The following is a 12,285-nucleotide window of genomic DNA, read 5'->3' as shown; positions in this document are numbered from 1 at the left end:
GGGATGATTGCTATGGAAAGAAGACATTTTTATAAATCAGCGGTGGAGAGAGAGAGAGAGAGGAACAATGTGATCGCTACATGAATATCATCCATATTACTGGGAGCTATGCTACCTGTGCCAGTCTCTGCTGACTCTCAGCGTCTCCTGGATGAACCAGGGCCTGATGGGATTCGTGGATCAGCATGGCCGAGCCCTCCATGACACACTGGGCTGAGTCGAGCATCGCAGCTGCTGCCTGAGGCTCCTTGGTGCTGGCTGCCACACCTCTGGCTGCTTGAGCCAATGTCCTTAAAGCCTGTGCAGTTTCTCTGGCAGCCACACCTGCGAACAAACACATTGTGTCATTTTGATCATAAGGAACCAAGATGGATGAAATATCAGGAAGCAAACCAAATCAGTATAATAACAGTATCTATAAATACAAGATAGTGAACATCCAGCCTGACTCCATCATAATATTCATGTAACAAAGGTGTAATATTCAATAGATATGAAGGAAATGAAATGTAGTGAGAGTAAGTAACCATGTTTCTGAACAAATTCAAACTGACGTTTTACTAAACATTAATTTCCATCTCATTAGTTTTACTTTGCAGCAGTGCTGTTTAAGCAATACAAACTGAGAGGTATGTGCATTTCCTGTCTATACTATAATTGTAATTGCATTGCGCAAATCAGCTGGCAGGGGCTAGCTGTAGCACACTGAGAACAAACTGTGACGCTGAAAGGCCCTCATTGTTTAAATAAATCAGTTAATATAATAAATATGGCTCCACATGGGAGGTGCCCTTAACTTATTATAAACAGAGCCGAGAAGAAAAGCAGCAAATTGCATCAAATTGCATTAACCAGCCAAGTGGAGCCATTTGCTGATGGAATGTTAACTCTCGTGAAAATAAGATTAATGAGTAGTGAGCAGCACCGTGGGCCACAGCATGAAGTGCTAGGGGGAGCGTTCATTGTTAGAAATTCTTTTGTCTATCTGTCTTCATCTCTCCTCCCCCGGGATCCTCAATTGGGCCAGAACTGACGGCAAAACAGCCGAGCCATGCTGGATTCAAAGGGCTCAGTTTAAGGCAATAGTGATGGTACAAATAAAGGAGTCATAATTTGCCCTGCTTGCTTCATCCTCACACTCCCACATGGCACAATTTAGAGAAAAAGTTTTATATGTATTATATCTGTCCATTCTGGCAATGTAACTACTCTACACAGCTCCTGAGACCTGCTTTCTGTGTTCGTACAGTGCACTTATTTTACCTGTATAATGTTCATTTCCCTGTGCAGCACATGTCAGCAACTGGGCCATGGAGGAGCCCACAGCCTTAGACGTACTTCCTAAATCCTGAGCACATTTCTCCAGCTGTGAGAGCAAAAGAAAAGACAAATAAACCATTTGATTTATAGTTGCGATCTCCTCATTGTGTCAATTAAACTTTAAAGCAGATGTTTCTACTGTTATGTACCGACCGACTCGCCAGGAAGAGGTTTGAGTTGGCCATCGATGACGGACATCTTCGCGTCCTGAAGCTCACTCTTCAGTGTCTGTACAGTTTTGAGGGCTGAATCGATCTCCAGTGGACCACAGGCTTCATGGGCCTTTAAACGAAACACACACACACACACACACACACACACACACACACACACACACACACTAAATGTTCCTCACAAGCACCCATCCATTATGCAGTGCAGACAGGATGCCAGCCTATATGCTGTGCTTGGTATCTCTAAATGAGATCAAAGAACGGGCTTACCTAAGTGCAGCCTTACAACAAACAATGGATAGCAACACATTTCCTACACCAGTGAGATGACTCCTGCTTTCTCTAACAGTGTGAGATACCTTCAGGGTTGCCGTCCTGAGCTCGGCAAGGCAGGTAGCCAAGTTTTTGGCACATTGTCCCAGTTGCATAGCAGCAGCCTGATCGGCCACCGTGGGAACTGCTGACTTTGCAGACGTCACCATCTTACTGCCAGGCTGAGCCACGGCGACAGAAAAACAACAACAACTCTTCATAAGCACTAAAGAAGCAAGTTTTTGTATGCGTATCTGATGACAGAGAGTTTCAGAGTAGCTGACTGTGTCATGTGAAAGGCCTCACCTGTAAGAAGGTCTGGCTGGCCATGATGAGGGATAGCTGGGCACCAAGCTCCTCAGGCTGAGCCTGGCTGCTCCTCATTCCCTGCACCAACTGGGGAATGCTATCTGCTACTCCCTGCATTAAAACACACAAATAATGTATGCTTCATATCCACATCATCATGATTGAGAGAGCTGCATATAATAAATATTATAAGGCTGTTTTATTCATTGATTTCACTTTTTTTGAAAACATCAGTAACAAGAGTACATGATCATACCTTGCAGCTGTGTACTAGCTGTTGATGCGAGACGGTATTTTTGTTGGAAGCAGCAGCATTTTGGGCAGCGGCAATGGTCTGAGTAGCTGCGGCCGCTGCCTGCTTAGCGGCTATCTGTTCAAATGATACAAATGGAAATCATGAGAGTACCAATTACTTTTGCTCTGTGCAGTATTATTAGAGAGAAATGGGTGGGATTGCAGTGCTCAATCTGTATTTCATGGGACGTTCAGCTCTTCTTTCCCCTTGCAATGCTTCCAACACTAAAGCACTGACAACACATTGCTTAGCTCACATTAATTCATAGACACAAGACTAGCTTTGAAGGGATGACAAGATTGAAAGCAGGGGGAGAAGACATTCCTTGTTGAGTCGATGAGGAGGCAAGGATGATAAAAGAGAGCCAGAAGACGTGATACCATTATACTGACAGAAAAAAAAACAAGACTGAACCGCATGTAGAACTGACATGCTAGGTAGGAGCAGCATTTTCTACCGAAAGCACGTGCACATCTGCACAGCAGCTGGATTACAGTCTGTCAGGAGACAACAGGTAAGTTTAATGGGGTCTTAAGGGGTGACTGTGATAATTGTTACATGCACACTTGCAGATTACTGACACTTTAGTCTTCAATGGCTCACACATTTGCTTGATTGAGGCGACCATTAGCACCATTACTGTGACCATCTGATGCAAGGAGGCAGACCGAGATATATGTCTGATAGCAGCGCTGGGTAATGCATAGTGTCTGTGCCTAGGAAATTGAACATTGGGTGCTCTCGGGGGGGACATCACTAATGGGATTTATAACTCATTGCGACGGGAAAAGAGAAATAACGCAGACAAATGTACTAAATGGGCCACATTTGTACAGGGATTTCATTATCGGTATTGGCACATTTTTACTTTAGCTTAATGTATAAACTCCATTTATTTCTAATATCTTTGTACTGAAGAGATGAACAAAGGGGGGAAAGGGATATTTATATGAAATCTTTGTTGGTATGGAGAAGCAAGGAGCAGTGTTGTGTTTCAATCAAGGTCAAACAACACATAGATGAGAACACGTTGACTCACCTCCAGCCTGTTGACCAGTTTTTTCTTTATCGCGTTCTGAGCTGCAGCATTAGTGGCTACACGAAGCCCTTCAGCTGCCTCTCGAAGCCTCTGCTGCTGGTCCTCGTTCTCTGGGTAAGCAGCAGCCCCCTAAGAGCACATAAACACAATGCCACGTATGATACAGCATAACAATAACAATAATTATTCAGACCTCAGCAATGAAAGATGCAAATAGGCGTTTAGCTCCGTCTGCTTCTGGCAGTTTCCAAGGAAACCGTCAGTGCCTGATTGCCACTTCCTCTTCGATGATGGCAGTGATATAGTTATTAATGTGTCGCAGATCAAAAACATCTAATGTGCCATAGGCAGCGTTTCGATTGTCTGGGTATTTCACACTGATAGCATCCTGCTCAACAGTGCCAGGGGCTTATTAAGAGCCACTGATACCGGACCCTTTTATTTTGAATGTGAAATGATGCTGGTAGCTAAAGTAGTGCATACAGTAATGCCACAATTTGTATTCTATCAAATGAAAGCAAGTTAGCTAAGTTCATCTTATCATGCATTCAGTATATGACATTAGACATGCAAGAACACCATGGCAGCGCTGATTAAAAAAAGAGAAAAACAGAATAAAATGCACAATGTCAACAGTTACTGATCATACTGATGTAACAGGGTTAAACCAACTATCAACTATTCTGTATTACATATAAAGCACTAATCAAACTAAAGAAAAGATAATGTTATAGTGACAGAAAGCAAATATATTTGATTTTTAACTTGAGGTATTTAAGTAAACTACATTACTAGTTAAACACTGTTACCTTAGCTGCCTCCACCATCCGAGCTGTGGCATCAGCCAAAAGTTTGGCTGCAGCCAGCAGCTTCTTGGAGTTGTCAACATCAACTTCTGCCTCTGCATCAGATCTCATGGCATTGACCAAGTCAGAGGTGGCCTGGGCTAACACCCTAGCCTGACGCACCATCTCACCTGTTCACACATACAGTAAGTGAGTACATAAGGGCAGATACACCACACAACTAGGATAGCAGCACAAATACAAGCCCATATTACAGATGAAATTCAGTTTTTGATGTTTTTCAATGAGGCCTGTTTGTTGTGCAGATTGTTTGAGATTTGTATCCATTTCGAGTGCCAGAACTTTTTGAAAATAATGTTTACATTTCAGAGTTTTCATCATTCATTTAGCTAATATATTTTCTGGATATTCAGTCGAGGCTGCAGAGATAAAATGACCAGTGGAAATGTCTATTTTTGACTAATCAGGCGACTTCAATACAGATTTGAAGATACACCAATGCGTGTAATTGATGCAAAAATCCTGTACACTAAGAGTAATACAACCAGATATATTAAAGGGACACCCATTTTAAGAAGAAACGGTACGATGGATTGTCCGACAGTTGACAAATTAATAATATCTTATGCTTTATATTATCATGTCACCCAACCATTGTGCATCACTAAGACATTTCTGTAAATGTCCTAGTCTTGCTCAGTCACAATCACAGCTTCATTAACTTTTATAAGTAGCTGAAGGTGAGTCATCCTCTCTCACAGAAATCAGAGTCTTTACAATATAGGTAACATCTCCCCACACATCTGCTATAAAAAGCTGTGCTTCCTCCAGCTCGAAATAACTCACCCAGAGAAGTCTGTGAGAAAAGACAAGACATCTAGGTTGCTTACAACCTACATCCAATGGCTTTGGAAACCATCAAATACACTATCTGTAGAATAGAATCTCTCACCACTGAATGTTGATCTTTTGCCGCATTGTTTTTTTGTTGTTGATTTATAGAAAGTCAAAAGTTTGTCCCCCCCCCAAAAATGCCCCTCCTCATGTGTTTCTTTTGAAGTTTCAAAGCCTCCCTGATGCTGATTGAGACCAGATTGAGAGCTCTGTAGTGGTTTTGGATGACATGTTTCTTACAACCCCTTGAGAATTGGCTGGGTTTGGAATTTCTTCAGCCTCTTGGTTCGAACCATAACAAATATCCTGAGCTTCGACAACGTTTCACAGGATTTGTAGATCACTTAACATGGACACAAATGCAAACAATATCTGAAGGTCCTCTTCTGCACCCAGAACACATGGCAACATTAAGTGAAAGCAGGTAATCCTACTCATTGAAGATCACCTGAGAAAAACAACTTTAATACAAAGCATTTTGAACTGGACATTACCCATAACATTCTCTAGACTAGAGTACTTCTTTCTGTACTCACCAGCATCACCCATGGAAGTGAAAATGTTTTCTGTCACATTCATGATTGTGTCCGTGGCCTGGTCGTAACGTCCGATGGGCTCTCCACAGCTGGCGTAGTGGCGGACGTGCTGCAGCAGGTCGCTGAGGGCCTGGCTCACCACACCGGCTGCTGCCCCGACTTGCTTCAGCAGCTCGCCGTCGTCGCTGGCCGAGCGGCAAGCCTTGACGCAGGTTTCCACGGAGCGGTCCACCAGCTTTCCGGCCTCGACAAGCTGCTCCTGACACACTGGGGAGCTGATGGTTGGGCTCACCACCTGCACCATAAACAGTCGTTAGCATGACCTGAGGATAATTACAAGAGTTAAGACTAGTATGATATTAGACCGACTGTGTCACAGTAACGCACAAGAATTCAGGCCTTTAGAAAATGAAAAGGTAATGTGTTATTCATTCATTTCTGATAAATAAGTCACTTATTTTGTTTAAGATATGGCACAAAGACCTGTTGAATAATAAACAAGTTATAAACAACGCTGCACATCTTCATAGTAAACTGTAAAAAAGTTGCAATGCCCAGTGTCATACACCCTACTTTGATGATTTCCTGCCTTTTGGTGTGTCCTTTACCTACTGAGATGAACAAGTTTTAAATCCGTACCTTGGTGCAGGCAACCAGCTGTGAGGTGGACAGGGCACACTGAGTGGCAGCTGCGATCACCCGGTTCTGCAATATGGTGTCCTCGGCCACCTGGGCCACGTTCTTGGCCTTCAGGACTAACATAGCAGCTGCATTGGCCACTGCTTTGGCCAGATTCATCAGGGTGTCCTGCAACATAGTAATCAATGTCCTTCACTGAAACACACTACAGCTGCGATACATGCGAGGGAAGGGACCAGGAGAGTGCAAATGTTTTAAACTAATTTTGGTGAAATTGTGTGAATATTGGCCATCTAATGCGAGAAGAATAACAATAGTGTAACAGTGAAAATACCTTAAGCAAGAGGCAGATAGTGAGTATGTATTTTAGGAAGTGAATAATAAATTTAATCTGTTATACAGCAAAGCTATTTGGTCACAAGTGGTATCAAGGCCATGAGAAGGCAAAAGATGTGTATGTGGCAGGTGAATACATTTCAGTGTAAAAGCATAAATGAGGCAGATCGTGAAGGCTACAGATAACCTTGTGTTGGATGTCTGAGATACTGTATTGTCGTTGTACTACTAAAAACTCTCCCTCTGACACTGTTATAAAATTCACATAAAGTAGTCTAATAATAAAGTCTGAGGTGATTACTTGAGTGTGTATTGCCATTTTTAATGGGGGCCTGAGGTTATGTGTGTGTCTTCCTGTTTGGCCAGCAGTGTCATAGGAACAGTGAGTGGGTGGCGTCCAACCTGGAACTCCTCGTCGGTCTCGCCCTCCCCCATGTGATGGAGCAGGTCCCCGCTGGCCTGTCCGATGCTTCCTGCAGCAGTCAGCACCGTCTGTCTGGGCTGTGGGAGAATGACATCACCACATCCATTACTCTGGCTTGGCCCGTTCTCAATAATTCTCCATGAATTATCGAAACCAGACTTCTGGATCAAAAATCATCCCAGAATACCTTCATCTTCACTGGGACACTGATACAAATCATAACATGCAGAGCAACGCTGTTTGTGGCTTTGTGGCTACCAGGATTTAAGCGAAGTCAGTACAATCATCAGCGGGCGTCTCACCTCAGCGGCTGCAGGCTCAACAGAGCTGAGCAGATCCGACACAGCTCCTGCCAGCATCCTGGCAGCGCCCATGAGCTTGTGTCCACTGCCCACCTCATCGTCCATTAGTGCCGCAAGCAGCTTGACACCCTTGGACATTTCCGTGAGGTTGGAGGAGATGGTGGTGATGGCGCAGCCCACCGCTGTGTAGTTGGTTTCTGTGGGCTCACCTGGGAAAGTTGGAGTGTCATCATTACAAACTACACGTCTGCTGTGCATCTCAATTTGTTGTGCTGCTGCCACATTGATTTAGCCAATCCATGGGGCAGCGTGCGTGTCGTATGCTATAACACACACATCAGTGTCAGTGTCATAATTAGTGCCCATTTCAGATGGTTCCACAGTGATGAGCACGTTGATGAAGCAAGGGGCTGTGAAGAGGACAACGATTTGTATTTGCAAGTGGAGGGTGTATAAGTGCAACCAAACAGATGGTGAGGTAAGATTAAAACCCTACAATAGACTGGCAGGAACCTGACGGGCACTGTGCCAAGCGGCACGGGGAGCAGAAACAGACTCTGCCAGTAAGTTGAGCTAGTAAGTTGAGCTTCAGTTCAAGAGTTATTTATTAGTAGAAATCAGGGAAAAAAATTGGAAATGCACTTTTATTTAAAAGATCATCATCATTGAGGGCTTAACAATAAGCCACACAATAATGTAAAGATAAGCTTTATTTTCACAATACTGTCCAGCGCAGACATCATAAAACAGAATTCTAGAGCTGATGATGAATACTGAAGCTGTTTAGTATTGTCCTGGGCACTCACCTGCAGTGAGATTGACCACAGATGCTGTTCCAGCGGTGATGGCATCAACCTGGGAGTGGATTTCATGTTTGGATTCATCCACTTTGTTCTGAACCCAAACCCTGGATGCCTTTCGGTGGAGGAGGAAAAGAAGAGCTATTGGCTTTCATCACAGTGGGCGATTTTCAGTTCAAATAAACTTCATGCAGGATTAAAGGACTAGGGCTGTACAACACCTACGGCTTTGGAAACACTCAAGCATTAAATACAGCCTCTATATTTACAGTCAGTGTGGTATCCCAATTATATTTGAGAAATATGATGGACTTTGATGTGATGCAAATGCTTAATTCTTTCTAATCTGTCTTTGCTTTGAAAACCAGAGGCTGCAACATCAGTAAGCACACATCCAGTGTGAGTTTTAGAAAAGTGGAACTCTAGGGGTTTCTGAAAATGATGACGTAAAGGAGGAGTACTACGGTATATCTCTCCATGCTGCATTTACTGTAAAATAAAACTGTGTAGTAAGTGGGAGGGAGACTTACCAAATCATGGCCCAGTGGAGGCAGACTATCTACATATCCCAGGTCCACCTGAGCCTGCTGCACAGCCTGCATACTGCTGTTTATGGTCCCCATCAGGGCCTGCTGGGCCAGACTCTGGCAACAACAAGCAACACAGACACACAGAGAGTAAATGACAAAAGCAATCTAAATTCACAATGTGTATTGTACTATGTTTCGGAAAATCTGTGAAACTCTCGGTCTCGCAATCTAATGTCTATAAACACAGATGGGCTTTTAATGTGAACAGAGATATGTTTCATTCCCTATCTCGCTCTTAGCCCTCCTCATGTTGTTCATTGTTGTTCATTGTTGACAGCAGGGACCACAAGCAATATTTCAAACTCTGCAGATTTACATGATGTTAGATAATGTACCTCGACACTGTGTTCTGATAAAATTATAGAACTGAGTACAGCAGCGGTGCTACATCATTTTCTCATTCCTTTGATTCAGTTTTTGGGGTTTTAATTTGAATTACGGAGACTGGCCCAAAGTTGGATGCTTCCATTTCATGTCAAAATATGGTGACAACAGGGGAATAGGACATTTGTCCAGGACGCCATGTTTGCTTGCAAGTGCAAGTGCTCTTACTCACCAGCGGGGGCATGTGTCCTCTGTGCATCTGCCCTGTGGTGATTTGCTGCTGGGCCGAGGGCATAGTACCCATATTGAAGGTATCAGGAACGCCAATAGACCCAGACCGGATTATACCTGGAAGTGCTACTGAGCCATGCTCCACACGGCCCACTCGATTGAACTGCTGCTGCAAAATTGTGGACCTTGTACAGGAAGAAAAGAGATAGGACGTGCATGCTGAATTTCATAATTAAACACATTTCAATGATAACACTATTTCAGTGTGCATGTATATTCAACATGCATGCACAGGATGCAGTCCAACCCAAGGACCTGAGGATAAATCATGTGAAAGCATGCGTGTTGTGGAAAGAGTTGCATTGGAGTAACATTATGCTTTGTGTTACTTGCGAGTGTATCTTTAAATGCATATAATTGTCTAATTGTCCCAGATGATAACACAACTGTTTCTAATTTAGATGAGGAAAATTACAAAATTATAATTAAAATAATTATCCCGCTAAAAACTGTTCACAAGGTGAGTAGACATTGTCAGAAAAAAAATATTGTACGGGGAAAAGAAATCTGTTTTCCTGCCCAGTTCAACAGATGCTCCTGACTCCATTGGTTAATTATGGCTTGTTTTGAGAGACAGCAATTATGTTTTTGTGCTGAGAACCACAACATGAGTCAATTGGCCCATAAGCAGCAGGAATATGATGCCCCATTCTGCCAGAGAGTGCTTTCTCTAAGAGCCATGTGGATTTCCAGTGACAACAAATTCCCAAGCTCTGTGTGATAGAGCCCTGGTCCATCAGCATCACATTCATTTCCATCATTTACCAAGCTACACAGGGAAATCATTAGAGATGGCTTCCAACTGGGAGATATAAATTAATGAATAAAACTGCTTCCAACGTGGTGATTTCTTTACCTGCGTGATATCTTAACTTCTGAATGATGCATTTTTTCTTTGTGAAATAAGATGATCATTTTGCGCCTCGAGCCTGAGGCAGGTTTTGTGTTTAGGTCTGCACAAACAAAAAAATCTACAAGGAAGCAATTTAGCAAATTGTATTCTTGAATATCGATAACAGTGTTAGTGTTTTTTTTATTTTATATATAAAGTGCTTTTTTGTGTTTAATTCTAACATTACCTCTCTTGGGGGTACTGCTGGCAGGAATGTAATCACATGCACAAATAAAAACAGTGAGGTTTACCTTCATGAAGAATAACTAGACTTGTACTCACTTCTTAGGGGACACCGATTCCTCCAGCATGGTGGATTCCTCATCTCCCTCAAGGCCAAATCGATCCTTACTCTGCTTCTGTAGAAAGAAGAGCAACAGACATCACATCACAGTCAACAATATCGACCGAATGCATGTCTAATATCTATCTAATAGTTATTACTTGCCTTCTTAAGAATGATGTCAATGTATCCAGCAATAAGTTGGGATATCTGCTCTCCCTCTGTAGTCTGGACAGAGTAGTAACTCTCCTGGTACTCTCCGAAATCCTTTGTAATGAGTTAAAAACAGCAGAGATTCAGGGCAATATTTTAACATCTATCTGGCATTGCTAAAACATTCTATACCTAATAAGCTTCTATGGCCCATCCTATTTCTCCAAAGACCTGATTAGAAATGACATGTCGTGATTCCCCAACTTTTAACTTCAAAGCATTCTACAGAAACGCCAGGGTGAATATTTTCAGTTTAAATCAATGTTGGCAAATATACCGTAGAGTATTTTTTTTTCAAATTTGCATAATCTATTAATCTTTAAATGGAGCGCTCCTTTCCAATAAAGGGAGAAAAACAGACAGTACTGTTGCCAGCAGTTGGAAAAGAAAATTGAAAAAGCTTTCAGATAAATAATACATCTATATTCTGCACATTCTTCCCCAGGCATCTATTGTTAACGCAGATTAAATAGCTGGCTAGCATAGTGAAAACATTCAATATTGAAGTCTAAGGCCTCAACAATTTTTAGGATACCGTTTGTATTGGGAAATTAAAACTGGGGAAAAGATGAAAATGGGATACAGAGCCTTGTAAATCAAGCTGTTCACAGAATAACTGAATATGTGCATAGGATAAGGAGTATACAACATCTGTGAGTAATGCTGAGAACCTCATGCAGATAGTCGCACAGTACCAGGGTGAAGCTCTTGGGGGAGGCAGCCCATCTCTTGACTGTTGTCAGAGGCCAATCCTGGACCACATCCTTGGTCTTCTCATCCACTCGCATCACTGACTCTTTGGTTATCCCCAGCAGCCGCGGGACAAGCTTATTTTTACCCTTCATCTTTTCCTGTCAGATAGGACAACATGAGACAACATTTACATCGGTGCTTCACACCTACACAGATGATTCATTCAAGGCGCGAACGCAAAAAAAACAAAAACGGTTGTGCCATTCTGTTTGTGCTGTCGTAATACACGCCGTGTCCGTGTCTTACAGCCCCGATTGGAGGAGGAGAAGGGCAGCTGTGAACTGACCCAGCAGAGTTCGGCCTTGTTTAACTGCTGCTTTATTGAGCAGGGTCTCCTCGGAGTTTAGTCACTGTCAGCACAACAGCATGGCGCTTCCACAAGCTCTCTGCCTCAGAAGCTACGGTGTCCTCCACTCTCTGCCCACTGAAAATCTATTACAGCTCACTTCAGAGACTGAGCCTACACTTGGCTCCCCTCCAGGGGTGCAGAGGACTACACATAAATTATCGGTTTGTAGAGACGGGGGAGTTCAAAATACGTACAATTTATGTCCACAGGCTATTGTTTTTCATTGTTTTCTTTTTTTATCACTGAGATCTCTGAGAACTTCACAAAGGCCAATAATAGAGCGGCTTCTAGGTTCAGGGCTCTTAAACACAAGGACAGATAACATTATCCCAGTATTCATGATATCTTCGAACGTAGATTTATTAAAAACTTCCATTGTTTTAGGTTATGTTACTTGAACGTCAC

The 12,285-nt window shown here is 42.8% G+C and overlaps 1 protein-coding gene across 5 annotated transcripts in view; it reads right to left on the bottom strand.

The window, feature by feature from the left end:
* Nucleotides 1–12,285, bottom strand: part of tln2b (talin 2b) — a 74,338-nt gene that overhangs the window by 24,652 nt on the left and 37,401 nt on the right. For all 5 annotated transcript variants that reach the window (XM_031870660.1, XM_031870670.1, XM_031870685.1 and 2 more), the window contains 18 exons: nt 11,474–11,629; nt 10,731–10,832; nt 10,565–10,641; nt 9,332–9,515; nt 8,716–8,829; nt 8,192–8,300; nt 7,386–7,594; nt 7,062–7,160; nt 6,324–6,491; nt 5,685–5,979; nt 4,258–4,424; nt 3,449–3,577; nt 2,371–2,484; nt 2,112–2,225; nt 1,853–1,987; nt 1,474–1,602; nt 1,264–1,366; nt 116–324 (listed from right to left, as the gene is read on the bottom strand). In XM_031870660.1, the coding sequence (XP_031726520.1) occupies nt 116–324; nt 1,264–1,366; nt 1,474–1,602; nt 1,853–1,987; nt 2,112–2,225; nt 2,371–2,484; nt 3,449–3,577; nt 4,258–4,424; nt 5,685–5,979; nt 6,324–6,491; nt 7,062–7,160; nt 7,386–7,594; nt 8,192–8,300; nt 8,716–8,829; nt 9,332–9,515; nt 10,565–10,641; nt 10,731–10,832; nt 11,474–11,629 (2,613 nt within the window). The remainder of the gene's footprint in view (nt 1–115; nt 325–1,263; nt 1,367–1,473; nt 1,603–1,852; nt 1,988–2,111; nt 2,226–2,370; nt 2,485–3,448; nt 3,578–4,257; nt 4,425–5,684; nt 5,980–6,323; nt 6,492–7,061; nt 7,161–7,385; nt 7,595–8,191; nt 8,301–8,715; nt 8,830–9,331; nt 9,516–10,564; nt 10,642–10,730; nt 10,833–11,473; nt 11,630–12,285) is intronic.

The sequence above is a fragment of the Anarrhichthys ocellatus genome, unplaced genomic scaffold (assembly GCF_004355925.1).
Source record: "Anarrhichthys ocellatus isolate YVR2014 unplaced genomic scaffold, GSC_Weel_1.0 scaffold2, whole genome shotgun sequence".
Taxonomy (NCBI): domain Eukaryota; kingdom Metazoa; phylum Chordata; class Actinopteri; order Perciformes; family Anarhichadidae; genus Anarrhichthys; species Anarrhichthys ocellatus.
Note: the sequence above shows the minus strand (reverse complement) of the source record. Positions and strands in the feature narration are given on the sequence as shown.